This window comes from Mustela erminea, chromosome 10 (assembly GCF_009829155.1).
Source record: "Mustela erminea isolate mMusErm1 chromosome 10, mMusErm1.Pri, whole genome shotgun sequence".
NCBI lineage: Eukaryota > Metazoa > Chordata > Mammalia > Carnivora > Mustelidae > Mustela > Mustela erminea.
The window spans coordinates 29052424-29079060 of record NC_045623.1 but is presented as its reverse complement, the minus strand read 5'-3'; the positions used below and the strand labels follow the sequence as shown (position 1 = coordinate 29079060).

At 40.3% G+C, this 26637-nt stretch overlaps 1 protein-coding gene across 6 annotated transcripts; it reads left to right on the top strand.

The window, feature by feature from the left end:
* The first annotated feature begins 4994 nt into the window (after positions 1 to 4994).
* On the top strand, positions 4995 to 26515 carry RWDD3 (RWD domain containing 3). Of its 6 annotated transcripts, XM_032303136.1 has the most exons (7): positions 4995 to 5395; positions 5931 to 5996; positions 9477 to 9605; positions 12356 to 12445; positions 23301 to 23788; positions 25810 to 25925; positions 26024 to 26515. In XM_032303136.1, the coding sequence occupies exons 4-7, from the start codon at positions 12442 to 12444 to the stop codon at positions 26136 to 26138; spliced, it is 723 nt and encodes a 240-aa protein (XP_032159027.1). In that variant the 5' UTR covers positions 4995 to 5395; positions 5931 to 5996; positions 9477 to 9605; positions 12356 to 12441; the 3' UTR covers positions 26139 to 26515. The 6 variants fall into 6 exon arrangements, with proteins under 6 accessions (XP_032159027.1, XP_032159028.1, XP_032159029.1 ...); XM_032303137.1 differs by lacking the exon at positions 12356 to 12445; XM_032303138.1 differs by lacking the exons at positions 9477 to 9605; positions 12356 to 12445.
* Positions 26516 to 26637: the final 122 nt, after the last annotated feature.

The window sequence follows — 26637 nt, the reverse complement described above, 5'->3', positions numbered from 1 at the left end:
TCTGCAAGAAGGCCCTAGGTTTCTTTTATAGGGACTGAGTCATCTCCTTCCCAATGACCAGCTCTGCACACCAATGGGAGAGCCAGCTTTTGTTGGGACAAAAAGAAAAAAAGAAAAAAAATTCCCTTATTCCAGAATGATGGGTGTCTACTCATGTTATATTTCATAACTGAAGGGTTACTCAAGTGACCCTTCTCTAATCCAAGAAGCTCAAGTTCTATCAAGTTTAAAAAGGCAGAAATAAAAACAGTGGACGGTAGATATCCTGTGATATTAGCAAAAGAAAAGAAGAGTTACAAAAAGAATAGGAGAGACCGTGGTAAGGAAAACAGGCATTTTATAGAAATGAGTGATCAACAATTTCAATCTTTATCAGGTTAAGAAGTGGAGACTGAGAAGGACCCACTGGATTTGGACCTCAAGTCATTGTTGGGTAGACACCTGACTGCACTAGTCTTCAAATCAATGAGGGGTGAAGTAGAGACTGTTAAATCTGCACTTTCCTTATAAGACACTTGCCTGTGAAAGCAAAATGAGAGGGGATAACTGTGTATGTGTTGCAGTGGGGGGGCAGACAGTGATGTTGGAGGTAGGCTTTCTCAGAACAAAGACAGTTTCAAGGAATTCCAGCATTATCTAAATACTAAAAACATTATCTGCTTCTTTAGGAATTTTGAGTTCACTGAAACCTGGTGTTTCTTGTTACAGAATTCCATCCAGGCTAACATTTAGTCATCAGGGCCCCTTAGTCTCCTCTAAGCTGTGACAGTTTCTCAGACTTTTCTAGTTTTAGATGACTTTGATGACTTTGTTTTGTTTTTAAGTAGGCACCATACACCATGTGGGGCTTGAACTCACAACCCTGAAATCCAGAGTTGCATATTCTAAATAAATAAAAATCTTAAAAAAAAAAAAAAAAGAATTGCATGTTCTACTGACTACACTAGCCAGGTACTCCATGACTTTGGCAGTTTTGAGGAGTACTGGTCAGGTATTTTTTGTGTAATGTCCCTTGACTGGAATTTGTCTGGTGCTTTTTTCATGATTAGACTGGGATTATAGGTTTCTGGGAGGAAAACTCAGAGAGTCATTTTAATCACATGATAATCACTATGGATATGAAGCGTGATCCCCTGGCTAAGGCAGTATTAGTCAAATTTCTCCACTACAAAGTTCCTTCCCTCCATCCTTTTGCATACTGTCCTCTTTGGTTGGAAGTCACTATGCAAAGCCCATACTTAAGGAGTCAGGAGCTAGCTTCTACCTCTTGAAGCGTGGAGTATTTATACAAATTATTTGGAATTTTCTAAACAGGAACTTTGTCTCTTCTTTCCTGGATAAGCCAATTTTTAGTCCCCCTATGAGACACTCAGTAACTTCATGCCTTGCTTACTGAGATTAAACTCACAGGATAAGTTTCATCCAGAAAGTTGGCTCTTTGATTCATATTTTTCAATACAGATTACCATGCTGACAGTAGCAGAAATTGAGAGCACTGGAGAACCTCACAAAAATAATATTGAAAGTGTTCACGTATTTCACATATTTTTTGTGCTAGTCGTTAACATTTCCATAGGCCAAGAAAGAAGTCATTTAATGGGAATGACCTGTAACTGAGTGATTTGAATAATATGAAGTTGAAATACTGAATCAACACTTTTATTTGTCAGTTTTCATTTTCTAGTTTCTGAATACATAAGATTGTTTAAAAAATTAAAGTTACTGAATTTCACCTCCTGATAATTAGCACTGATAATGAAAGAAAAACTATAGGATAAAACTGGTTGTGTGAAGCAGCCATAATTGATCTAGGCTCTATCACTTACTAGTTGTGTGACCTACTGCAATTTAGCTCCTGTAAGCAAACCTCCATTTCCTCAGCTATAAATTAGAAAAAGAATAATGTCTAAATAACAAATTTTTGAGGAGTAAGTGGGAAAAATATGTATTTATATATATTTTTAACCAGTTAACATACAGTATAATATTAGTCTCAGGTGTATAATATAGTGATTCAACACTTCCATATATCACCCAGTGCTCATCACAAGTGCCCTCCTTAATCCCCATCACCTGTTAACCCATCTGCCCTCACCTCCCCTCTGGTAACCATCAGTTATATACAGACTCTATAGTTGAGTCTGTTTCTTGGTATGCCTCTCATTCACTCTCTTTCTCTTTGTTTGCCCTTTACTGATTTGTTTTGTTTCTTAAATTCCACATATGAATGAAGATAGTATATTTTAAGATGCATTTATAACCTATAAAGTTGCCCCAGGCCCTGGGGGTGACACTCAGCCAGGGTGCACTGCCGTAGCCAGCGTGTTTAATGCCTCATGTTCATTAGATTGGTCGGGGCCCAAGCTGAGTCAGTGCTAAGTATTTTGAACATCACTGCTCTTAGCTACTTGTGAGACACACAGAGTCAGTTTCCTCCTGGCCTTCCCAGCCAATTAATTTATGTACTGTTGGAACTAGCGCTGTGTCTGGGCCTTGCTACATGTGAATAATTAAGATGCCTTGATGCCTGTAGATCTGGAGGTGGGGAGCCGGGGGTTCACCTTGACAGATTTTGAAAGGCAAACCTTGCTCTTGCTGAAGGTGTACTGGCTATGCCTGAATCGGCAAGTCCTGCTGGGAAGCCCTTCCCAGTGTAAGCACAGACAGGTAGATAGACATGCCCATGTAGTCACGCTTGTGGTTCTGTGGTCCCCTGTCGGCATGACCATTTCAGGCAGTGGACATAATTAGTATTCGGTAAAGATATCCCTAGATTTCTTTTTGTGAAAATGTTACCCAAAGCAATGAACATAGAAGGAAGACTACTACCTGAAAAATTTCCTGAGTGTGTAAGCAAGTTAGAGATCATAGAAAGTTACCAAGAATTCCAAGCCATATTTAATACTGAATTAGGAAATAGTTGCTCCAGGTGATTATGTGATGCCAGCTAACAACAACAACAAAAATATTCAGGAGTCTCTCCTTAAATGTATTATTAATTGAAGGCAGTTTATGGAATCAATTCCACTTCTGTTGAAAGAAAGATTCTTAGTACTTTTGGAAGAAATACTTAATAATATCGTAATTCCAATCACATTCCATGGTTTGTTTTTTCCAAGTCAACATTTTTGCTAAAGAGTTTTTTATTTATACAATTATATTGATTACCAAAGATTGAATATATAATTTTTAATAATTTCAAATCATTTGTTAATCTATATTTTTAAAGGTGATCATTCTGGGGAGAAAAGCAATCATATATTCTATTTTGGTATTAAAATCTGAATTCGATAGTCCATAAAGAAAAACAAGGACCCTTCAGCCTCCTTCTTATTGCCTAATGTTAAAGATCTGACTTCCTTTCAAGGATATATGCTGGGGTAAGAATAAGAACTCAGTGAACCATTCCAGAACTTGGTGGGTTTCCCTCTTTCCCTCCCTGAGTCACAAGTCTTGTGGTAAAAACAACAACAACAACAACAAACCAAAAAAACTTTCTTCAGATAGTTTCTGGAGATAAGGTTTTAAGCATAATTTATTTCTTCTATCTCATCCATAAATATTTTATAGTTAAAAAAAATTCTTACCACTGAACAAAACCATCTTAATTTTGTTAAAACTATCACTTGAAATATTGAATTTGAATTCTACTAAAAAACAAATACATATTATCGAAGAAACCGGGGGTGGAACTGGCCATGAAAACCACCGGGTTTATTTACACATAGTGCGACTCACGCAATATCTGGATGGCTTTCATTTGTGCAAGAGCCACAAATCTTAAAACCAGCAAAGTTCTGCAAAATCATCTCGTGATTTGCATCTTCTTACAGTTGGGGAAACTGAGTTCTCAGAGTTAGGTGGCTTGTGGGGAAACAGCTGCTCACAGGGAGACTGAGTAGGTTTGTGGTACTGCTTGCTTGCTTGCTTGCTTGCTTTCCCTTTCTTTCTTTATTTTCTTTATTTTTTTTTAAAAATATTTTATTTATTTACTTGACAGAGAGAGATCACAGGTAGGCAGAGAGGCAGGCAGAGAGAGAGAGAGAGAGAGAGAGAGAGGAAAGCAGGCTCTCTGCTCAGCAGAGAGCCCCATGCGGGACTCGATCCCAGGACCCTGGGATCATGACCTGAGCCAAAGGCAGCGGCTTAACCCACTGAGCCACCCAGGTGCCCCGCTATGATAACATTTAATTTCCAAATTAGACACAAGAAGGGATGAAACATAATTACTAATAAAATAGAATGATTATAATGAGATACCTGTAATCAAAATTATGTGAATGTGGTCTCTCTCCCTCAAATCATCTTCCGGTGCTGGACTCCACGTGCCTGTGATGGTGGGGGCCCTGGGGCGCCTTGGTGAGGAGACGATGAAGTGAGGTGAGTGATGCAGGCGAGTGACGTAGTGGTGGGCGACTCCTGACCTCCTGGGGATTCTTCAGGAGGAGGATCGTGGGCTTCCAGACCGAGGTGGACCTGGGTAAGTGAAACTGCGGAAAGCAAGCCCACGGGAAAGGGAGCACTCCACGGGAAAGGGAGCACTGCTCTAGTTGCTCTAGTTGCTCTAGTTTCAACCCAAGCCGACTCAGGCGCCTCCGGGGCTGCCGGCTGTCCCTGAAACAGCCAGCTTGGTGTGGCTCAGTGCAGCGAGCCAGCTGAGTTCAGACCATGTGTTCAAGGTGTGTGAGAGGTAGTATCTTCTATTCACTAGTGAGATGTGTACATCCATGAAAACTGGCAAGTGTTACAGTAGTATGCCCTTTGCTGCAAGTGATGCAGTCCCCAAGAGAACTGGTTAAGGCCGAGAAAGAAGGCGGTTTGGTGTTAGGATTCTGGGAGCGCTCACACAATGGAAGGAAGACCTGCGCTGCCAAAAGAAGGTAAGCTGTCTTCCAGCACAACCCGACCAGAACTGAGTGCTGCTAGGACTGTCATTCTCTCTCTCTCTCTCTTTCTCTCTCTCATTATCTTCTGTCTTCTTTAAGCTTTCATTTGAACTTCTGGGGATGGTGGGGTAGGGGAGTTACCCAACTGAGAACCGGTTCTGAACTCAGGTTTGACTGCTTGCAGCTCCAAAGTCAATACCTGAGAGACAAGTGACGTGGGAAAGAAAAGCTTGCTCTGCTCAGGAAGCTGGCATCCTGAGAAGATGGTGGACTAACATCTCAAAGACCATATTCCCTGCCTAGGGGAGGCCAGACGGTTTGAAAGGGGAAAGGGAGGGGGCTACTGGCAGGAGAAGCAGGTGCCCAGGCAGTTAGGTGTCTGTTGAGATGACCCTGAACAGAGTTGGTGGTATCTCTGGCAGCTCTTTTCAAATGTAGTCAGGCCTTACCTTCTGGAAAAGTCTGGTCCTTCACTCCTTAAGACCAGTGGTCTTCAAATTTCATGGAAAGTAAGTTAATTTTGCTACAGACCAAAGGGTTTAGTTCAGCAAGCAAGGAGTGCATAAGCTCGAAGCAAGTTAACCCTTCAGTGTAGTTTGATTGCTGGGATGCCTGGCTGGCTCGTCAATAGAGCATGTGACTCTTGATCTTGGGGTTGTGGGTTTGAGCCCCACACTGGGTGTTGAGAGTACTTAAAAATTAAAACTAAAAAAAAAAAAAAAAAGAGAGAGAGAGAGACAAGAGACTAGCTGGAGTGCTGTTCAGGGGAGAGGAAGAGGAAGAAGTTACTATATAAAGTCAAAACAAAGTTCACATTCAGCTTTGCAGACTTACTTAGGCCGTGTTATTTAATGGCTCTGACCTGATAATAGTCAGTTAAACAGTAACTTTCTCTCAGACTTTTTGGGAAGAGTTACATGTAGTGATATGCATAAGTCACTTAGCATAACACTGGCCTATAGTAGCAGCTAGTCAATAAATAGTTTTTTGGTTACCATACACTTAAGATTCTTTCCTGCCTGGTCTTTCATCTCCCCCTGGCAGAAAAGCCAACATAAAAAAATTGTGAAGATCAGCTTCAAGAGCATCTAAGATGACATCAATTGTAAGGTAAGCCATTATTTTATTTACCTTTAAAATACGCTGCCAAAAAATATGCTGCCAATTATACTATGGCTCATCACTTGGGGTTTTTTATACTCCTTGAAAAAGCTTTTTTAGACTTATTTAGATGTATATTAAAAAGAAGATACACGGACGCCTGGGTGGCTCAGTTGGTTGGACGACTGCCTTCGGCTCAGGTCATGATCCCGGAGACCTGGGATCGAGTCCCGCATCGGGCTCCCAGCTCCATGGGGAGTCTGCTTCTCCCTCTGATTTCTCCTCGCTCATGCTCTCTCTCACTACCTCTCTCTCAATAAATAAATAAAAGTCTTTAAAAAAAAAAAAAGAAGATACGCAAAAAATTGGTTAAAATGTTCCTGAAACTCCTTCACATTCTGTGTCTGATGGCTGTGAATCAATGTATCAACTCAGAGGCATCAGTGTCTGTGTTTTTCCACATGTATCATCCTTTATTCCATTAAGAGCATGAGTAAGATGGCATTTCTTTTAAAGAAGTCATTCCACCAATGCTAGGATTCTAGAACTTTTTCCAAATTGCTAATACCCATTCTGCCATTCTGCAACTTTTGAGACTGCTGCTTTCAAGATCTCCCCAGAAATCACCTGATCAAGGAAAACATCCAAGTTAATGCATGTGCGAGCTATGGAGGTGTCTGCTGCCTGGCCAATGGCCAGTGCAAAGTGCCGTGAATGGTGTAAAGAGACCCAATTTCAGAGCTGTTAAAACGTGAAAATATGTGCATCTAAGGGTTGATGTACAAATGGTAGATAGCGCACATCATTATATGTCCCACACTTAGAAAAAACAGGTCACCATAAAATTATTTGAAATAGTGAGCTCATTTAGTGCATTAAAAAGTATTCGAATAACCCCTCTTTAATCTATATAAAATGAGGTGTACTTGTCTTAGTCACATTTTCTTTCTTTTACATCAACAGGAAATGGTAGACTGAGTTTTAGGCTAAAAACAACTTACCCTAAGTCAAGGAACAGTTTTCTTCAGTTCCGTTAGCATCCTACTCACAGAGACAAATTGGTGCCATTGTAAGATACTTGGGACCTGCAGCCCCTTCTTGCCAACATTTGTTGTTTTAACATAAAAATCAAGCAGCAGCAAAGCTTAAGAGTTTTAAAAGAACAATTTCCTTTAATTTTCAAATTGAGGGCATATTTAGCTCAAAATCAGAAATAAAAGGAATCTTATAAAAATATGATGAACTTACTAACCCGTATTTTCCTCCCAGCACTCTTTTTTTTAAAAATTGAGATACGCTTTATGTAAAATAAAATGCATAGGTCTAAAATAGTACAGTTAAATGGCATAAAGTCATATAACCACCACCCCAGTCAAGAAATAGAATATTTCCATCATGACAAAAATGTTCCCTGGGCCCCTTTTCAATCATTTCCCCCGTCCCCTTCAACATAGTAGTCTTTTAACTTTAGACAGTAGTCTTTTAACTTAAATCATGGGTCATGGGTCAACAACATATTAAAGTATCAAAAAGAAAAAAAAAGAAAAAAAAGAAAAAACTTCTTAAGTGATTGTGAGTTATAGGGAGAAAAATCTGTTTTGTAACTTAATCTTAATTGCTATGGCTATGTTGTTATATATAACTATCCTGTCTTTAAGTGTTTTTGTTATTTTTAAAATTATTAATATTAACCTGAATAGTAAATAAAATGTATACCCTAGTCACACATGCACAGGTGGAAATATGATCTGTTTTTAGCCAGGCTGGATCAGGTAGCTTGTGGTGTCCCATTTCAGTTTAGGACATAAACACTATATAGATTTGCCTACCACATGACTTTCAGGCTTAGCCCAGCAGTCTCAAAACTTTATATTGTGTAAATAATTACTTAAAATTTAATTTTCCTTTGCATATAACAAAGTGAAGTGGAAACTGTGGGAGACCATTACTGACATGTAAAAAGTTACTGTGGGTGACAATATGTTTCTCTTTTTCACTCCCCTGTATGAAACCAGGGGACTTTAGTAGGAGTAATTCACTACTTTTTGCCCAGTTGTACTTCCTTTATTCCAAATGTGATTCCAGTAAAGACATGGGTAATAATCTGCTTGCTTAATGTTGATGTGTATTAACATGTTCAAGGGCTAATAAAATCTGGTCAGAATCAGAGTAGAGGTAATAAGAAAAAATGAGCCACAGTCTATTTACTTTGACAGGGACTACGGGTTCACTCATTCTTGATTTATTCTACAAACATTGAGTGCCTTTTGTATGCCAGTCACTATACTAAAGTTGGAGGTACAACCAAAGATAGAATAACCAGACCAGAACCAAAGACAATTTTGGACAGAGTGGGATCTCAAAACTTGTCCACCCAACAAGAAGTCAATCAGTTCCAACAAGGAGTTGATCTCCCTGGACAATCACTTGTCCAGAGAGCGAGGACAAGTACAATGTCAATTACTCATCACATCAAAGTCATACTCTACTGGGGTTATAGACACATAAGCAATTACAATACAGTTTGACAAGAGTGTAAATATGATAAGTAGTGGGGAAATATAGGAAGAGTCCTCATCTCAGACTCTGATGGAGGGGTGTGATTCAGATCTAAAGAATGAGAAAGAATTCACCAGGTAAAGAGGGGGGAAAGTAGCTTATAAGAAAGGAGAAGGAGATGGGACAGAGTATTTGGTAACATGATCCCAATAGTAGGAACTCTGGCCATGCTTCTTCTCGAAGTATAAAGTTCCTTTTGAAACAAATGAAGCCATCAGTGAAGAAATTACTGGCCAATCAAGGTTTCAAAGAGAAATGAGAATCACAGAAATATAGCAGGATTTTACCTGAACAATAGACCAAGTATTCTAGATCCACTTTTCTATTCTAAGATAGTTTTTATATTCCTAGGGAGAGACAGAGACCCTTCCAACTGATAAAAGTGCTACAAAGGAATTTTATTGTTGTTGTTGTTTTCTTGGTTTGATTTTTCTGTCCACTGAAAACAGAATGAAACAAAAAAGTGAAAACAACAGGGAAATACAGAAACCCTACCACAAAGGGACTATTGTCTTGATCCAGATTGCGTTAGAAAAACTGGCAAACCAGTGCTTCTCTGTTCCGATTGCTGGGAAACACATCACCGTCATTATGAAATTCTTGAGATGCACGCAGGCAATTTCATCTATTTCCATAATTTCAACAGGTTGCTGATTACCAGATGAGTTATCTCTTAAGACCTGTCTCTCCCACTACAATACAACTTCCAAGAGGTATGTGTCAAAAAGCCATCGTTTCCCTGGGGCTTGGTGTAATACTTGGCACATAGTAAGGTGCTCAATGAAAGCTTGTTGAATGAAAGTAGAAATTTCTTCCCAGCCATCTTTTTCTCCAGCTTTCCTCCTTGTACCCTGTGATGGGGAAATTCAAACATGATGGGCAAACCAGAATTCCTTGGCCTTCACTGACAGCCCTCTGTTCACTTGGCAGGACACTTACCAGCTGGCCCCAGGAAAGGCTGCTGTCTCTCCCAAACTGGATTGGGAGCTTCTGAAGGATGGTGATGGTGTCTTAATCAGTCATGGAATGCCTGAGATCTCCTAAAATCACTAGGATATAGTAAGTGCTCCTAACTTACTGAATAAGGAATTGTATAAAGAGTTTGTGAACTTTGCAATGAGTTTATTTGTATCAACAAATATTCCTAATTCACTAGGTACTGTTTTAGGTATGGAGGATACAGAGGCGAAGAAGACTGATAAGGCCCCCAGCTTTATGGAGGTCAAAATTCTGGTGGAGACAGACAATAAACATGTCTGACTCTGTTTGACTGCTGACAGCTTTCAAGCCCCAGCCCTCCCTCTTCCCTGGTGTCCCGCCTCTGGACAAGTGGGTGAGGAAGTCTGGACACTCCCTCCTTTGTTCAGACCATAGAAACCCCAGCGATGTATAGGAGACTTTTAATTTTAATTTTAACCCTGGCCCCACCACAATGAACACCAGAACCTTTCACCCCGACTTCAGTCAGGCCATTTTGAATTGCCCTGTTCTTCCCAGAAAGCCTCAGCATGTGAGCCATAAGCCCTTTTGGATCAGGCTGGTACATGTATGTGTCCTCATCATTCTGGACACCTGAGCCATTTTGGTGGTGCTCGTGGGGGACTGATCCCATTTTCTGTGGAGCAACCACAAGACACATATAAACAAACAAGGTGATTTCAGGTAATGGTAAATATTATGGGAAAAATAAAACAGGACAGGACAAGCAGTGAGGGGTGGCGGCAGTCAAGGCATGGGGAAAGGGTAAGCTCTGCAGGATCAGATATGTGACAACTTAATCTCTTGACTAAAACTCCACTTGATGTTGTGGGGACTGCCAGCTGCCTCCTAATATTTTCCCTTTCTCCATAGTAAAGGAATAATAACAATATTTCATTTCCTCCTCCACTTTTAGCTGGACCTAGAATAAAAATGCCATTTACCAACCCCTTAACTGGGAGTGGTCATGGGACTAAATTCTAGTCAATGGGATTGGATGGAGTCCCATTCTCTTGATTAGATGCAGACTTGGTGGTTGGAGCTCCAGGGACCACCCTGGAGCATGGTATGACAGTGGACCCAAACTGTGCACAGCAAAACCACAGAAGGGAAGTACCATTGGTCCCTACCTTGCGGAGCACCCCAGCTTTGCCTGCCTCCCTCCACTGAAACCTCTAAGACAAAACCCCTGTGTCTTGTTCAAGGTGCTGAAGTTTTAGGTTTTGTGCTTTTCTCACTTGAATGAATCCTAAACCATACATTTGTTGGACTTACCACTTTTGAACCTATTATTTTCTCTCTTCATGCCTTTCACCAACTCTGTTTTCTTTACTTAGTCCATTTCTTTTCTTTTCCCTTCCCTCTTATTTCCCCCTTTCTGTTCTTTTCTCCTTATTGAGCATTATACAAAACTCAAATACCTTGACCTATTCTCTATTGAATACTTTTTAAAAAGTAACCTATTATAGAGAATGTAAAATACACAAAAGTAGACAGTATAGAATACCAAATCTTTCTGCACTCACAACTCTGCCACACCAATTTGTAATCTATGGTCAACTCAGCCATACTCCAGCCTCTCGCCCCTTTCTACATTATTTTGAAGCAAATATCAGATCTCATATTATTACCAAATGAAGTTTCAGGTCTCCCTATTGCTTAAAAAGCAGATGAAGCCATACTTTTCTTCTATAAATAAAGCCAATTTTTAAAAATTCATTATTTTTATTAACATATAATGTATTATTTGCTCCAGGGGTACAGGTCTGTGAATTGTCAGGCTTACACACTTCACACTACTCACCTTATCTATCACATTCCCTTTCCAATATGTATAACCCAACCACCTTCTCCCTAACCCCCTCCTTCCAGTAACACTCAGTTTGTTTTGTGAGATTAAGAGTCACTTATGGTTTGTCTCCCTCCCAATACCATCTTGTTTCATTTATTCTTCTCCTATACCCTTAACCCCCCATGCTGCAACTCCACTTTCTCATATCAGGGGGATCATATGACAGTTGTCTTTTTCCGATTGACTTATTTCGCTAAGCATGATACGCTCTAGTTCCATCCACATCATCACAAATGGCAGGATTTCATTTCTTTTGATGGCTGCATAACATTCCATTGTGTATATATACCACATCTTCTTTATCCATTCATCTGTTGATGGACATCTAGGTTCTTTCCATAGTTTGGCTATTGTGGACATTGCTGCTATAAACATTCGGGTGCACGTGCCCCTTTGGATCACTACGTTTGTATCTTTAGGTTAAATACCCAGTAGTGCAATTGCTGGGTCATAGGGTAGCTCTATTTTCAACATTTTGAGGAAACTCCATGCTGTTTTCCAGAGTTTAAAACCAAATTTTTAACTCATGTTTTTCTTCACTTCCTTTTCATATTATCTTAAGTGTTCACCTTACTATTTCCCTGATCTTTGCCCCCCCATTCCTTTTTTTCTCCCTCATTCCCCTCTCTTTCTGTATCTAATACATCATTTGCCAATAGCCCCTCCCCACATTTTTTTTTTTAAAGGAAGTCCAGGTCTAATTTTCTCAGTCATAGATGTAGTTTTTGATCTACCTACTTCTTTTGATTTTCAACCACTGAGAATCATTTTGCCAAAATGGCAGAATTTCCTCATTTATAGTTCCTTTGTGAGTTTGAAAGTATTCTTAAAAAGTCACATAGTCCCCAAACTACTCTCCCTCTGTCCCCATAATAAAAACTGGCTATACTAGTAGTACACTGTGAGAAAATGTAAAAGGATTTTAATTATACAAACTCTAAAACCCGACTGATACTGAGGACTTGTTTTTATAATATAGATAAGGCATTGAACTTTTATGTCATTGGACCTGGGCCATGTGGATGTTTTCCCACAAAGCAAGCTAGAACTGCTTCAATACCACTCATGGGTAAGAATCAAACATGTTTCTCATAGGCAGAATGTAACCAAGCTTTTGGAGTGAGTACAAATTATTTGGACATGGTGGAGGTGGATCTTGCCACCAAGTGGTATGATTACAGAGTCACTGTCAAATTCTTACAGATTTTATTTTGTTTTCTTGGTGAAAAATCAATTTGTGACTTTTCGCACTGTAACAAAACAAAAAGAACTATGACCAATTAAACCAACAGTCTTTGTGTACCTTTGGAAACAGACTACGTTCCTAAACATTACAAATATATTTCTCCTCTGGGAAGTTGTGGGAAGTGGGTGTTACTCCACCCATTTCTTTCACCTACTACATTGACCTTCATACCAATAAGAAAATGTGAAAGAACTTGTAATTGTTGCTCGTTGTGTTTACTTGTCTAACTTAATACTCAAGTCTTTGAGAGCAAGGGCTTGTTGCTTTCATCTCTATTTCAAAACACTAAGCTTGTAGGGTCAGGCCAGTCAACAGTCAATGTGTGCCCAGAACATTTTATGAAATGAGTAAATACAGAAACTCTTCAGTAGGAGAACCGCTCACACAGCTCATTGAAGTTCAGGTTCATTTCGCAAGTTGGCATTTAATGCCTCTTTTATTCTTTACTCTTAGTGGTTCTCTTTCTGTCTTTTAAATTCCATTTAGCTAACATAGAGCGTTATATTAGTTTCAGGTATACAATACTCTTAGTAGTTCTTAAAAAGCATTTTTACTTTTCTTATAGTCTTCACATGATCATTTTCCTTATCATGTCCCACTACTTCACTATTCTTAGCTTTTTTGACATGATACTAACATTTAACCAACCTCTCCTAATACTCTTAAAATTGTGTGTTCTCACTTCTATGCCCCAGTGGGGTTTGACATACATTTTCTGATACAGTGTATTTAGGTCCACATACTACTCATGATGAAGTGAGAAGAAGTGTTTTCTCAGAAAAGCTAAAAGAACTATTTCCTGAGCTAATGGTTTTAACTGGAGGTGAGAGATTTAAAACTTCTCCTCCTTATGGTCTTGGTAAAACAACTGTTTAGAAAAGTTGCATGTATAAATATTCTAGCAAATCATACACTGTTTAAGGGAGGAGAAGTATGGAGAGGGAGAGGCAGAGAAAAAGAAAGTGCTCTAACTAGACATTCATCTATATGTCTAGACATTCATTCCACATTTAAATATTTAGAATTTTCAGTAGCCTGTGAATACAAGAAAATTTATTACATTAAGGTAGGCTGTAGATATTTGACATGTAGCTGATATTTTCATAGTGTGAGAAATATCAAGCTGACATTATGCTTTCTCTGTGATGATTACTTCCAAATGTCAGAGAGTAGAAACTTATTCATGGGATTTCGGGGCCTTAGGATAGTGTCAATTTAAAAGACATTCACATCGACTTCTTTTTTTATTTAAACATGCTAAATGGAAGATGAAAAGCAGGTTAAGAAATCAACAGAGAAAGGAAGAGCAAAGAAGAAACATATTGACAAGAAAATTTTAAATAGATTGATGTACTCTTACATCAATTTCATGAAACCCTAGCTGACAGCAGGCTTTGTGATTGCCTCCTAATATTTCTGACAAGTGGAGCCCTTGCTGTTCATATTATTTCACTCCCATCACTTATGTTGAATTTGGGAAATTAAAAATAAGATATGAACTATTTGACTTTTTGTAACTATCCTTAATAAATAAGGCTAATAACTAAAATTTGTATTTTAATACTGGCATTGGACTTCAAACTAAAATCAAATAACTTATTGATATTTTAAATTTAAAATGTATTCTTTTGTTCACCAAACTCCTTAGAAGTTAATTATGAACCTACTGAATTGCTATTTTAGAAGTAACTCAAAGAAATTTTAAAAATTATTATTAAACAAATTGGCCACATCAGAGATAATTATGAGTTTAAATAAGCCTTTGTCTTCCCAATTATGTGCACAGCAGTGCTCCTAATTACTTGGGGTCACTGAAATCCCATGGCATCCTGTGAAAAGCATTTCTCCTGCAGTCTATCTGGTTAGATTTCCTTTCTTTTGTGGGGGAAGCCAGCGTCTTCTCCTTTTTAAAAACCCCTTTTAGCAACAGTGGGAACGATGTTGAGGATAGTAACATGATTTTTGTTGTGACTTGTGTAGGTCAATGACAGGAGTCACCCTGTAGCCGTCTAAGTTCTCTAATTCATCTTACAAATTTATTTCTGACACAAAGGAAAAAATTGTGGAACCTCAGTGAACTAGACAAGCTACTTCCTGGAGCTGCAGAATTTGAAATTGTTATTTAGAAAAACAAAAGGACAAGCCAAACATGCTGGCTGATAGAACTATCTCAGAGGATCTTCGTAATCTTGTTCACTATATCAAAGCTGGAACAGAATGGATTGATAATTCTCTTATCCTATTGGTGTTGCTCAAACTCTTAAACTGAAATGCTGAATTCAAGGACGATCATTCCATTATTAAAGCTTTAAGTGCCCCATTGTTTTGTATACATCCAGTATCATAAAATGAGTAATACTGAAAAGCTAGAGTTTGCTACGTTTCCACACTTGATGTACTCCTCCCAAGGCCAAGGAGTCTGGGCTGTCCCCTGTGAAGGCAGGAGACAACTGGGGAAGTTAAGACGTTGCCAGCACCCTGGCACATAACGACCCACAAAGTCCAGAGCCACCCCAGTGACATCCTTAGAATGGCAGGAGCTGTAGGCCCTCTGCGTTTGCAGGGTTAAGAGAAACAGGTCTCAGGAATCCGACTCTGGCTCATAGTCCCAGTGCCAGGTCCAGCTCAGCATCTGGGCTCGTTATTGCCCCCGGCCTTTTCCGGGTGTCTCACACTGCCAGAGTCACCAACAGCTTCATCCGGACAGAGTGTTTCCTGCTGACTGCAAGGTCCGCAACACCCAGCTCCATTTTGTCCCGGACCAGGGCTCACCTCCTCACTGATCACTTTCCTGCTTGTTTTTGTCTTTCTAAGCTTCAGTTCCTTTCTTCCACTCTGTCCTCTACCCCGAGCCCAGGGCCAAGTCTGGGTGGGAATGGTGGGCGTTCAAAGCCTGGGCTAAAGTTAGGGGATTTCGGGCTTTGCTGGGACGCCTCCCACCTTCCTCTGTTAGAAAGCAGCGGGGGCGCTGTACGGTCGCCTCTGGCTTCCGAGAGAAGTCTCCCGGGAAAAGTCCCCCGCAAAGAGACCGAGCCTCGCGCCAGGACTGCAAGAAGGAGCTTCGACGGCAGACCCTTAGGCCAGCGTCCTCACCACGCGCGTCGACCGTGGAGACGCAGGGCGCCCCCAAGTGGCCGCCGGGCCGCGCCGCTCCGGGCTGGTGAGGGCGGCGGCAGCGGAAGTGGAGGGGCGGTGGCGGCGGCGGCGGAGCCTGGGCGGCCATGGCAGATGCCGCGCGGGAGGAGCTCTCGGCCCTAGCGGCGATTTTCTGCGGGCCGGACGAGTGGGAAGTGCTGAGTCGCTCAGGTGACTACCCCGGCGAGGGAGGGCCCGGGCGTCCTTCTTCCCCGCCACTGGGACCGGGCTGCCTGCCCCAGGGTCCACCCTCGGGGACCCGGCTAGTGGAAGGATGGAACGGCACGCCCCGGGACTGGAGATGTGTGGGAGCAGCCGGCAGAGTGAGGCGACCCCCTCCAACGTGGACTGTGTCGGCGTGCACTCCGCCCCGCAGGGGACTGAGACCGCAGCGCCCAGGCCGGTGCGGCCCGCCGGCCGGCCCCCGCCCCACCGCCACCCGCCGAGCGCCGGGCCCTGCGCCTCTGCAGGGCCCTGGCCCCGGAACGCACTCCGCCCGGCTTCCCGGGCCGCCCGTGTTGACTTCAGGTCTCCCCTTGAAAAGAGGCCTGTCCTGACACCCCCAATTTAAACCCAGCTACCCCAGATTACACTGTGTCCTTCCTAAGCTCTGTGCATTATTCCTTCAGGGCACCCACCATAGTTGTAACTCTGTTAAGGGCATTGAGGGTGCCCAGCAGCAGGTGGGCGGGGACCCTGTCTGTTACGTAATCACAAAACTCTAAGCTCCTGGGACAGTGCCAGGCATATGGTGGTTAGTTAAATGTTTGTTGAATGAATGTTTGAATTGGCTCTGTGCTCTATCCGAACCTTTTCTCGGTTATGTTTCCTAGTCGATTGCTCTTTTGCGTTTTTCTGGCCCGCTGAAAGGTGACTGTCAGAGGCTTTTGGCGTGTTGATCTTTCAGCCCGCATGTACTGATGCCCTGTAAACACAAGGTTTCAGAGACACAGCCCTTGTCCTCTGCGAGCTTACAGTCCAGAAGGGTTCTTTTTGGCTATTTTTTGAGGATAGTTAAAATTTATTCTGTCCCTGTCTGTGACTTATATTAAGTAAAAACCAGAACTGCAGATTTTGAAAAAAGTGCAGTGATACAAATAATTTTCAATTTTCACTTAGCTTTTAAATACATTATGTAAATTTTTTGGCATGGGATTTAGCCTTCTGTTATGTTTCAGCAACTATTAAAGTTGCCTTTCGGACCATAGATTGGTTGACCTTTAAGAAAGTAGTCTAAAAATGTTCTGGGTATTGTGAGAAAACCATCTAGGACTAAGATGGGTTTCGTGGTATCATTTGGTTGGTTATTCACACAGGAAGCCAGAGCCAAGACTTTTCATTCTTTCTTCCTTGCATCACCTGTGTGACCACGATTATGTTCTAGGCACTGTGAACCAATTTGGGTAATGCAGCTGCTTCCTTTTCAGTGCCTGGCCTGTCTTGTATCCTATATAGAAACTGTTGTTGACAGTCCATCCGAAATACTTTATTTTTAGTGTTTTCTTGTCACCCTCCTTCTGATTGGAGGATTCATAATTCTTCATCTTTCTTACTGTCTCCATGTGTCTCTTTATTGATAATTACTTCTGCCTGAGGCAGTTATTTAGGAGATCATCAGTTTTTCTAAATTCTTTCATGATGGCTCAGTTGAAATATCCTGGAAAAATGAACACAAGATTTCCCATCACACCTTAAAGAGGATGGAGTGGTGGTGAGCTGGGTCATGAGTACATAGATAGCTATGCATGATACTGCTGACCAGTCAGAGAAAACCTAAAAAAGTAAGCATTGAAAGAAAGAGAGCAGATTTTTAATAGCGAGAACACTGTGGACCCTTTATCTGCTGTTAAATTGAGCATGACTTTCAAGCCATGCCTCCTAATTAATTTAATTCAGCATTCTGGCATCAATAAGTAATTGAATTATAAAAGAATTCAGTGTAACAACTTAGGACATTTTGTTGCTGAAAGGTTCATTGGAGAATAGAACAATTGAGTGATTGAAATAAGGATGTTTGATATCCACAACTGGGAATTAAGGGTAAGGTAAGGCTTTCTTTAATAGACCATAGTAAACATAAGTGGGCTGCTGGCTGTCGTTCTCACGGTCACTGTCAGCCTGGGTTGGACGATAGATTGATACCAGAACATTAACACCATCAGTTCCATTCTGGCCTCCCCACAAATAATGCTGCTTCTTGTTGCCACTGGAATTAGGCGAACATCCCAGTGGGTGGGATTGCACTTCTGGTATGAGATTGCCCAGGAAGGGTTAGGCTCCCAACCCAGGGGTCAACTATAAAGGCCATCAGATTGAAGAGGCTGACTAATTGAAATCAGTTAAGTTGGGCTAATTTATGTTGGGAATTTCAGGGGGTATAAGCACATGGCCTCTTTACAGTGGTTACAGTAAACCTATAGTAAGAAGCATCAGGTATAACTGTCTCTTAAAGGTACAAATGATGTAAATCCCCACACTGCTGTCTACTAGGGAGGGCTATGGGTAGACCAAATCAGAAGTATTCTGCCCCTCCTTGTATAGTGCAGTCAGGCCAGGTGCCAAGTTTAATTGGGTCACCTTCCATGTACCTCATACTTCAAATGAATCTTACCTGATGAGGGGTACTCTCAGCTTTTTCATAGAGAAGTTAACAGATGCTCAGGCTGGTTAAGTAACCATCAGGCACCAGAGTATATGGACCCTTAATAGAGATGGGGCTGCTGCATGAGGAAAAGAATTCTTAGCAAGGATAACACTTACGAAAGAGCAATAAGAGCCCCCATAGAAAGGAGATGGGTGTCACCCAACTTATGTTCAGAGTAATTCTACAGGGGTGTGTGCGGGCATGCATCTGTGTGCACACCTATCAGGTAAAATGGATACTGTTATAAATCCTCATTTTCCTGATAGTTGAGGGTCACAGATTATATTGCTGTAGTCAGTGCTCATTATATGTGGAGTTGTAGTTCTGGAAATTATCTTGTGGATCAGAAACTTGTAAAATGGGAGGTATATAAGACTCAGTATCTTATAATATGTTGCACAGTAGCTTCAGCATGAATTTTTGTCTTCTGCTAACACTCATGTTCAGATTGGATTGGGCCCTCTTGCAAAATGAATCATGACTGTCACCCACTGACCCCTCTAAATCTGCTCAGCTCTGTTTCCTGCTGATTGTCAGTACCGTGCTCACCTCTGCAAAATCAATTCAGCCTTGAACTTAACTTCTAAAGGATGGGATTGCCACTTTTAGCTTCACTTATTTTTAGTTTTCCTTTTGCTTTTTTTCCCCTGTAACCACATTTTTAAACACATATAAAAACCCAGCTATAGCATAAAAACAAGCACGAGGGGATGCATACTTGTGGCGAGCTGCCCGGGAGGAAGAGGAAAGAAAGCCCCGTGCAATGAAGTACAACAGGGGACTAGGGCCTGCTTCTTGGTTTTCTGAATAATGGCTTACTTTGAGATATCTAAAAATTGAAGAAAAAAAGAAGCAAATAAAAGGAAAGTCAGTTGTATGTGATTTCTTAATGGGCTCCAAATGAATCTTGAAGAATGCATTCTATTAAATTGTTTACATTTTCCACTGTCTTCTGTTATTGGACAGTATTTATTAAGTTCCTATTGTGTAGCTATGAAAAACAGAAATTCTTAAAAATAACACTGCTGTGGAATTTGGGGTTCAGTTCAGTTTCTCTAGTTTGATTTTCTGTTGTTTGGAGTATGGTTAGGTGTACAATTTCTTTCATGTACTTGTAAGGAAGAACAAGGTCTGAAACCCATTTTGGTTAGTGTTCTATTTATGAAATTGATACACTTATAAGGCAGAGTGACTTACTTAAAAAAAAAAACAAAAAAAAAAAACTAGGGAATTTATATGTGAATTTCAACCAGAGGCAAGGCCTACATCTTTTGGTAGGTTCTTTAGGTCTTCAAACTTAGGAATCCTAATTTCAGTTTTCTAGGGCAAGTGTAAGTTTTCTAGGGCATAGGTGTTTATTGACAATGATGAGTTTGTAAGTTAATGTGTTTTTTGAGCTCAGGGAGGGGCAAAGATTAGTGTTAGATTTAGAGCATGATTATTTTTTCTGTTAATCACTCTAAGCTGTTAATAGTCTTAAAGCAGATAGAGGCAATTTTGTTTTTTGTGTCTCTCTTTTCCTTTAATGAAAAAATCAGATAGACAGTACATGTGGTTATATGAAAAATTCTGACATGAGAGAGAGCCAGTTTAATTGCATGTACAAACTAAAGCAGATATGAAATGGAAAGGTAATGCACATACTTCTAGAGTTTTAGGGAGAAAATGAGTTTTTAAAAGAATATAATTTTATTACCACATTAAATATCAGCAGAGTGGGGTCATTATTGGGCTTTTCATTTTCCTATAGAGATAACAGCATTTTGTGTAATTTTAGTTTGCAGCCCCAGTATGTGTGTATGTGTTGGGGTGGGTGGGGGGAATGGGCAGAGTCACTGTCTCTGAGAAGACCAATTAGGAAGAATGTTAATCCTTTCCAGTTCTTGAAAGAATCAAAGCAATTTTTCTTCTAAACATATAACTAATAATTTTATAGTTTTCTAAGGCAAAAGTAAGGATTTCTCCCATTGCTTTTTTTTTTTTTTTTTTTTTTTTTTTTTGAGACAGAGAGAGATGAGGGGTAGAGAGGGAGAGAGAAGGGAGAGAGAAAATCCCAAGCAGGCTCCACACCCAGCATGGAGCTCTGTTCCACCACCCCGAGATGATGATCTGATGCGAAATGGAGAGCTGAATGCTCAACCAACTGAGCCACCCAGGTTCCCCTCTCCCTTGTTTTCTATTTGCTGCCTAGGACCAGAAAATCCCTAAGAGAGAAAAATGAAAACTGGTAAGGATTTGAAAGGCCAGCTCAATAGCATTTTCCTACTTTCTCCCTGAACTGCCTGTTTCTGTCAGTTGGTTACCTGCACTGGGGAGGAACAGGTATATACATACTTACATGGCAGAGATTGAAACACTGTGGGTTTCAGGGGTTTGATCAGAAAGGGATTCTTGCTTGAAGGGAAAGCTTGCTTTGTGGACACAGGTACTGTATTAGTTTCCTGTGGCTACTGTAACAGATTTCCAACAATTGGTGGCTTAAAATAACACCCATTTTTTTCTCTTGTCATCCTGAAAGTCAGGAGTCTGAAATCAGCTTCACCAGACTAAAAGCAAGTGGTCAGCAGGGTTGTGTTCCCTCTGGGGGCTGGAGGGGGAGAATCCACTTCTTTGCCTTTTCCAGCTGCTAGAGCTCATTTCTTGCATCCCTTTGCTCATGGTCCTTCTCTGTCTTCAGAGTTGGTAGCATGGCATCTGACTGCAGTGATTACATTGCCTTGGACACTTGTGATTACATTTTCCTTGTGATTACATTTAGGTCCCATCTCGGGATCCATAACCCAGTCACATCTGCAAAGGCCCTTTGCCATGTTCTGGCAATTAAGACATATACATTGTGGGACCACTATTTAGCCTATCACAGGTAGCAAGGTCTTCTGCACCTGTGAGCCCCATGGTTACAAGCTAGCGCTCAGAGCTATTTATCTGTAAAATTTAAAAGCTTCTTATAACTTATGAATTATTTCTTGGCTATTGTCTAAAAAGAAAATTTTAGATAGTCCAGTGGTGAAGAAAGTAGTTCATTTGGTTAAACCATAATAATTCTGGTGTGAGAGTACCACAGAATTAGTTCAAAATACCATGGAAATCGTAAGACAGATTTTATAGGGGTGATGTTCATTTATGATGAAGGTATGAAGATCTTTAGAAGTTATGCCTCCCTTTCAGGGAGAAAGTAGGCTCCCTAAAGGATTTCTGGAGAATTTATTCCATCTAATGGTCACACATTGTCTGTAGGTGTATTTATAGTGCCCGTTTCACATAGTGAAATGTACTGATCCAACTGACATTTAGGGACTCTATTTAATAATAAAATATTTTAAAAAATAAGGAACTCGGTGGAAGAAAGAAGGGTTTTGAGAAACATGATGAATTGTGGAGGAATATACTAAGGTTTGGAAAATTTTTCTTTATCCATACCCATTTTACTTAGGTAAACACATTTTAGTTGTATCATTTTTTTTTTTAAGAAATATTTTATTTATTTATTTATTTGACAGACAGAGATCGCAAGTAGGCAGAGAGGCAGGCAGAGAGAGAGGAAGAGAAGCAGGCTCCCCGCTGAGCAGAGAGCCCCATGCGGGGCTCAACCCCAGGACCCTGGGATCATGACCTGAGCTGAAGGCAGAGGCTTTAACCCATTGAACCACCCAGGTGCCCCTAGTTGTATCATTTTAATATGGTCTTTATAATGGTTGCTGTCTGTGTTTCTGGGTAGTGTCTTTAAATAGTAGTTCTTTGCCACTGATACCAAAAAGTCTATTTAAACAACAACAACAAAAACCTTTCTGTAGCAGATGTGTTTGGTCCTGTGTGAATCAACGTCTGTAACAATAGCTTTTACATAAGTGGAATCAGGTGGCTAGAAAGCCACATTAATGTTCTGTTTGGTTCTTCTGGGGCGGGGCGCGGGGTGTAGCCAGGTTCCAGTTGTTGAGGCTGTTGAGCAGCAATCCAAGTATGAAAATGAGAAAGGTTTGCCTGTTTCTGTCATGAAGGAGGATGGAACAAGGGCGTGTGGAGAAAGAAGCAGGGGTAGAGAGAGGCAAGTTAGCTTCAAAGATACCGGTCTGCACCCAGTTCTCTTCTACTCTGCTCTTCTGATGTGTGTGCTTCTGCCCCCTGCAGAATGAATCAGCCTGACGTTTTATCAACTTTTTGAAAAGTGGGGTGAAGCGGTGTGGAACACATCAGAGGGGTGAAGTGGAGCAAATCTGAAAGGGAGCAGTGTTTCATCTCCTAGCCTGTGTGTGCCTCCCCCTCCTCCTCGTGGAGCCAGAGAGGGCTGAATTGATGTCCGCCCCATTTTAGTTCATTCTGCTACCTTCATGTTACACTGATACTAATACATTTGAAGTCAGAAAAGAGCAGGGCCGGGCAGTTACTGTTTCATGCACAGTCATCAGTTTCTTGGGCCCTGCAACTACACTGCATTGTGGTGTTTGCTTTGACTTGAATCTGCCACCCGATGACCTGCCTTGGATGCACTGTGTAACTTTTAAATTAATCACTGATTCTATGTATATGCAGCACTGTTTCTCTGTATGTTCATGTGAGTTCATTACGAGTTTCCAGAGTTAGAACTAAGTGAGGGTAGGAAAAAAAAAATCGTGTGATGAGAAAGCCTTCTGGTAAACCTGACCAGAAATGGGGCACTAGCCAGTGGAAATGCCTCAGAAGCTCTGGATGCTGGGATGCAGGAATCCATGTGTATATGTGTATGGTTGAAGAAGAGAATCTGTAAATCATGGCTCTCTTGGGATTATGTGTCTCTTTGTAAAATATATCCAGTTTTCTCATGAAACATCAATTGACATTGGAAATGAAAATCTTAACTTCTTAGTGTGCCATTCAAATCGAATTATGTATAGCTAATCATTATTTTTGGATGCTTTCCAGGGACAGAGGGGACGGTGTTCAGAATTCTCACAAAAGCTGAAGGCCTCATGGGTGCTGACGTACTTTTAGAATTGGTGTTCCATTTGCCGGTCAATTACCCTTCGTGTTTACCTGGTATCTCAGTTCACTCTGAACATCTGACCCGGGCCCAGTCAGTGACTGTGAAGGAGAAGTTACTTAAGCAAGCAGAGAACCTTTTGTCGGAACCTATGATCCACGAGCTGGTGCTCTGGATTCAGCAGAATCTCAGGCATGTCCTCAACCAACCAGAAACTGGAAGTGGCAGTGAAAAGTGTACTTCTGCAACTGGCATGACTGTGGATGATGGACTGTGGCTAACTCTTTTGCATTTAGATCACATGAGAGCAAAGACCAAATATGTCAAAACTATTGAGAAGTGGGCTTCCGATTTAAAGCTGACAGGAAAACTGATGTTCGTGGGTAAAATAATACTGATTTTACTACAAGGAGACAGAAGCAATATCAAGGTGCCAAAAAGTTTAATGTTGAATATGAATTGGGCTATTTTCTGCTAAAATGGTGTGTCTATAAGTGTGTTTTGTGACAGTGGGACAGGTTAATCATTAAGATGTTAATGGATCTCCATTTTTTTAAAAGAATGTCTCTAACTTCTAATTACAACAACAAACTTGCAAACCTTGAAGAATAAGTAGATTATATTTTTAAAAATTATTCCACATAATGAAAGGGATAGGTCATTAAAAAAATCTCTATAGTGCATGAATTTTGTTTCTTTAGTTAGCTTTGAGCCTCAACTTTATTAAATGTGCACTAAAAGTTTGTGCATATCTGTATTCCATTCTTCAGGCACAGTGTCTGTCTGTGGGTACTGTCTAACTTTTTGGCAGTTAAAAACATATTCAGACACTTTAATTTGGCTTCTGTAATACCTGGAAAGAGGAGCTGATCCCTCCTAACCAGGATTTAGTGTTAGTGGAAGTAGCATCGTTACGCTGTCAGCTTGTCACCTCCTACCTAACTTTTGTTTTCCACCTGACTTGTCTCAGCAGCTGCTTTCAAAATCATGACTTCTTCAGATTCTCCAAGTTCGCACGCTCAACTCACCTAACCTATTTTATGTGGGACCAGACAAGGAAAGCTGCTTATTATATTTTAAATCTTGAAAGCACTACAAATCACTTAATAGGTTTATGCTTTCAGATGGGTTGGATCAAGAATACTTCAATTGAATTTATTCAAAACAGATTTAGTTTGCACAACCTATAATCTGAAAGATTTGTAGAATAACTACCTAGCTTTTTCAGAATGGGTGCTTATCACAATACTTATTTGGCATTTGGTTAACCAGATTAGTGCTGGGGTTATAGCATATAGATACCGCAAATAATTAAAGTTGAATCAGTCTTGGTTTGAGGTCTGACCAAAGTACCAGATACTGCAAGGTGATTTATAGTATATCTATAAAACTTGACATTCTGGGTAAACTCCTGGCTGACAGAATGAATACAAATTAATTTCCTTGTTCATATTTTCCTAAAAGGCTCAGATTTTTCTTTAAGCCAGCTCAGGAGTGTTAGGTTAAGTGCAGCTGTTTTGCAGATGTCACTCAGATTGGATACTTCAATTGATAAGTATTTATTTCATATGACTAGAACTTTGCTAATATAGAGGAATTGTACTTTTTTTTTTTGACATAGAATATCTTTTTTTTTTTTTTTAATAGATTTTATTTATTTATTTGACAGAGAGAGAACACAAGTAGGCAGAGAGGCAGGCAGAGAGAGAGAGAGAGGAGGAAGCAGGCTCCCTGCTGAGCAGAGAGCCCGATGCGGGACTCGATCCCAGGACCCTGAGATCATGACCTGAGCCGAAGGCAGCGGCTTAACCCACTGAGCCACCCAGGTGCCCCGAGGAATTGTACTTTTTATTTAAAGAGTTCTTTCTTTTTTTATGAGCTTTCCCTAAAATGCCATTTAATGTAAATATCTCTGTTAAAATTTTTAAGATTATGTATCAGGATTGAGAATTACAGGTACATATTTATAGATGTCATCCAATTTGGACAGGTAAGTGCTGTGTGCCTGTTAATTTCTTTCAGATGCAGAAGTAGTCATAACACTACCATTAGCTGGTACTGTTAATTGTGCCAAAGCACTGTGTGCCAGGGTATCCTCTGTGCGCTTTGAACAAATTAACTCTTTTAATCATCACAGCTTCCCATAAGGTAGGTACCATTCTGAGTACCATTTTATGGAGTAGATTCCTGAGGCACAGTGGGCTTAAGTAACCAGCCTGGAACATATTTAGGAGGCTGTGCAGTCCAGATTTAACCCTGCATTGTTTGAAGGCCTCCTACCAGCACATTCTGCTGCCTAGTATAGAAAGACAGTGTAGCCCTCTTACTGCTTGATTCAGAAAGAGAGTACTCTAGGCAGGAAAATAAGCCTGCAGATGCATGGCCCCTTTAAAACTAGGACTTGGAGATTCAGAGTAAGATATGTACTTAATGTACTGATTTATCATTTAGGAGTACCTGCTTCTTCAAAAAACCTCCAAAGTAGATGTGGACTCAAGTGGAAAGAAATGCAAAGAGAAAATGATTAGTGTACTGTTTGAAACAAAAGTACAGACAGAACACAAAAGGTATAATTTAGTACTATTGCAGATGGAAAAGTAACTGAATCGATAATTATACTCTGACAAATCTAGGCATATTCATGAGTTTCTCTTGTATAATGCAGGTTTCTGGCATTTGAAGTCAAAGAGTATTCATCGTTGGATGCATTACAAAAGGAATTTGAAACTGCAGGACTTAAGAAGCTTTTCTCTGAATTTGTGCTTGGGCTGGTAAAATGAAATGGAAGACAGGAATCTTTTAGTCAGACAGCGGTGGCTTTTTGTTTTGTTTTGTTTTGTGTTTTACAGTGGATTTTGGGAATGGCTAATTGAAATTATTGTAAGGAAACAATTTTAAAGTTTCTCTGAAGCAAAATGATAGACACCATTCTAACTTCAGGAACAAAAGCCCATTTTGCTTATGGATTATTAAACTTTAAAAATGCCCATATATTCTAATTTTTGCCAGTAAAGGCTAGGTTTAATAGATGGAATGTTATTTGAAAGATAAATATGAAATGATGGTAAATGAGCCCTTGTGATTATATAGAGGGTTTGTTTGGAACTGTGCAATTTTCTAGCTAATTTTCTTGTAATTAAATGAATTTTTTTAAAGATTTCTTTTCATGTTTACTTTTTTCATGTTTACATTTTTAGCATTTGGTCATGATTTTTCCCAATTCAGCCTATTATATCTATGTTTTAAGTTGGATGTTATGAAAAATATAACACTGATTTC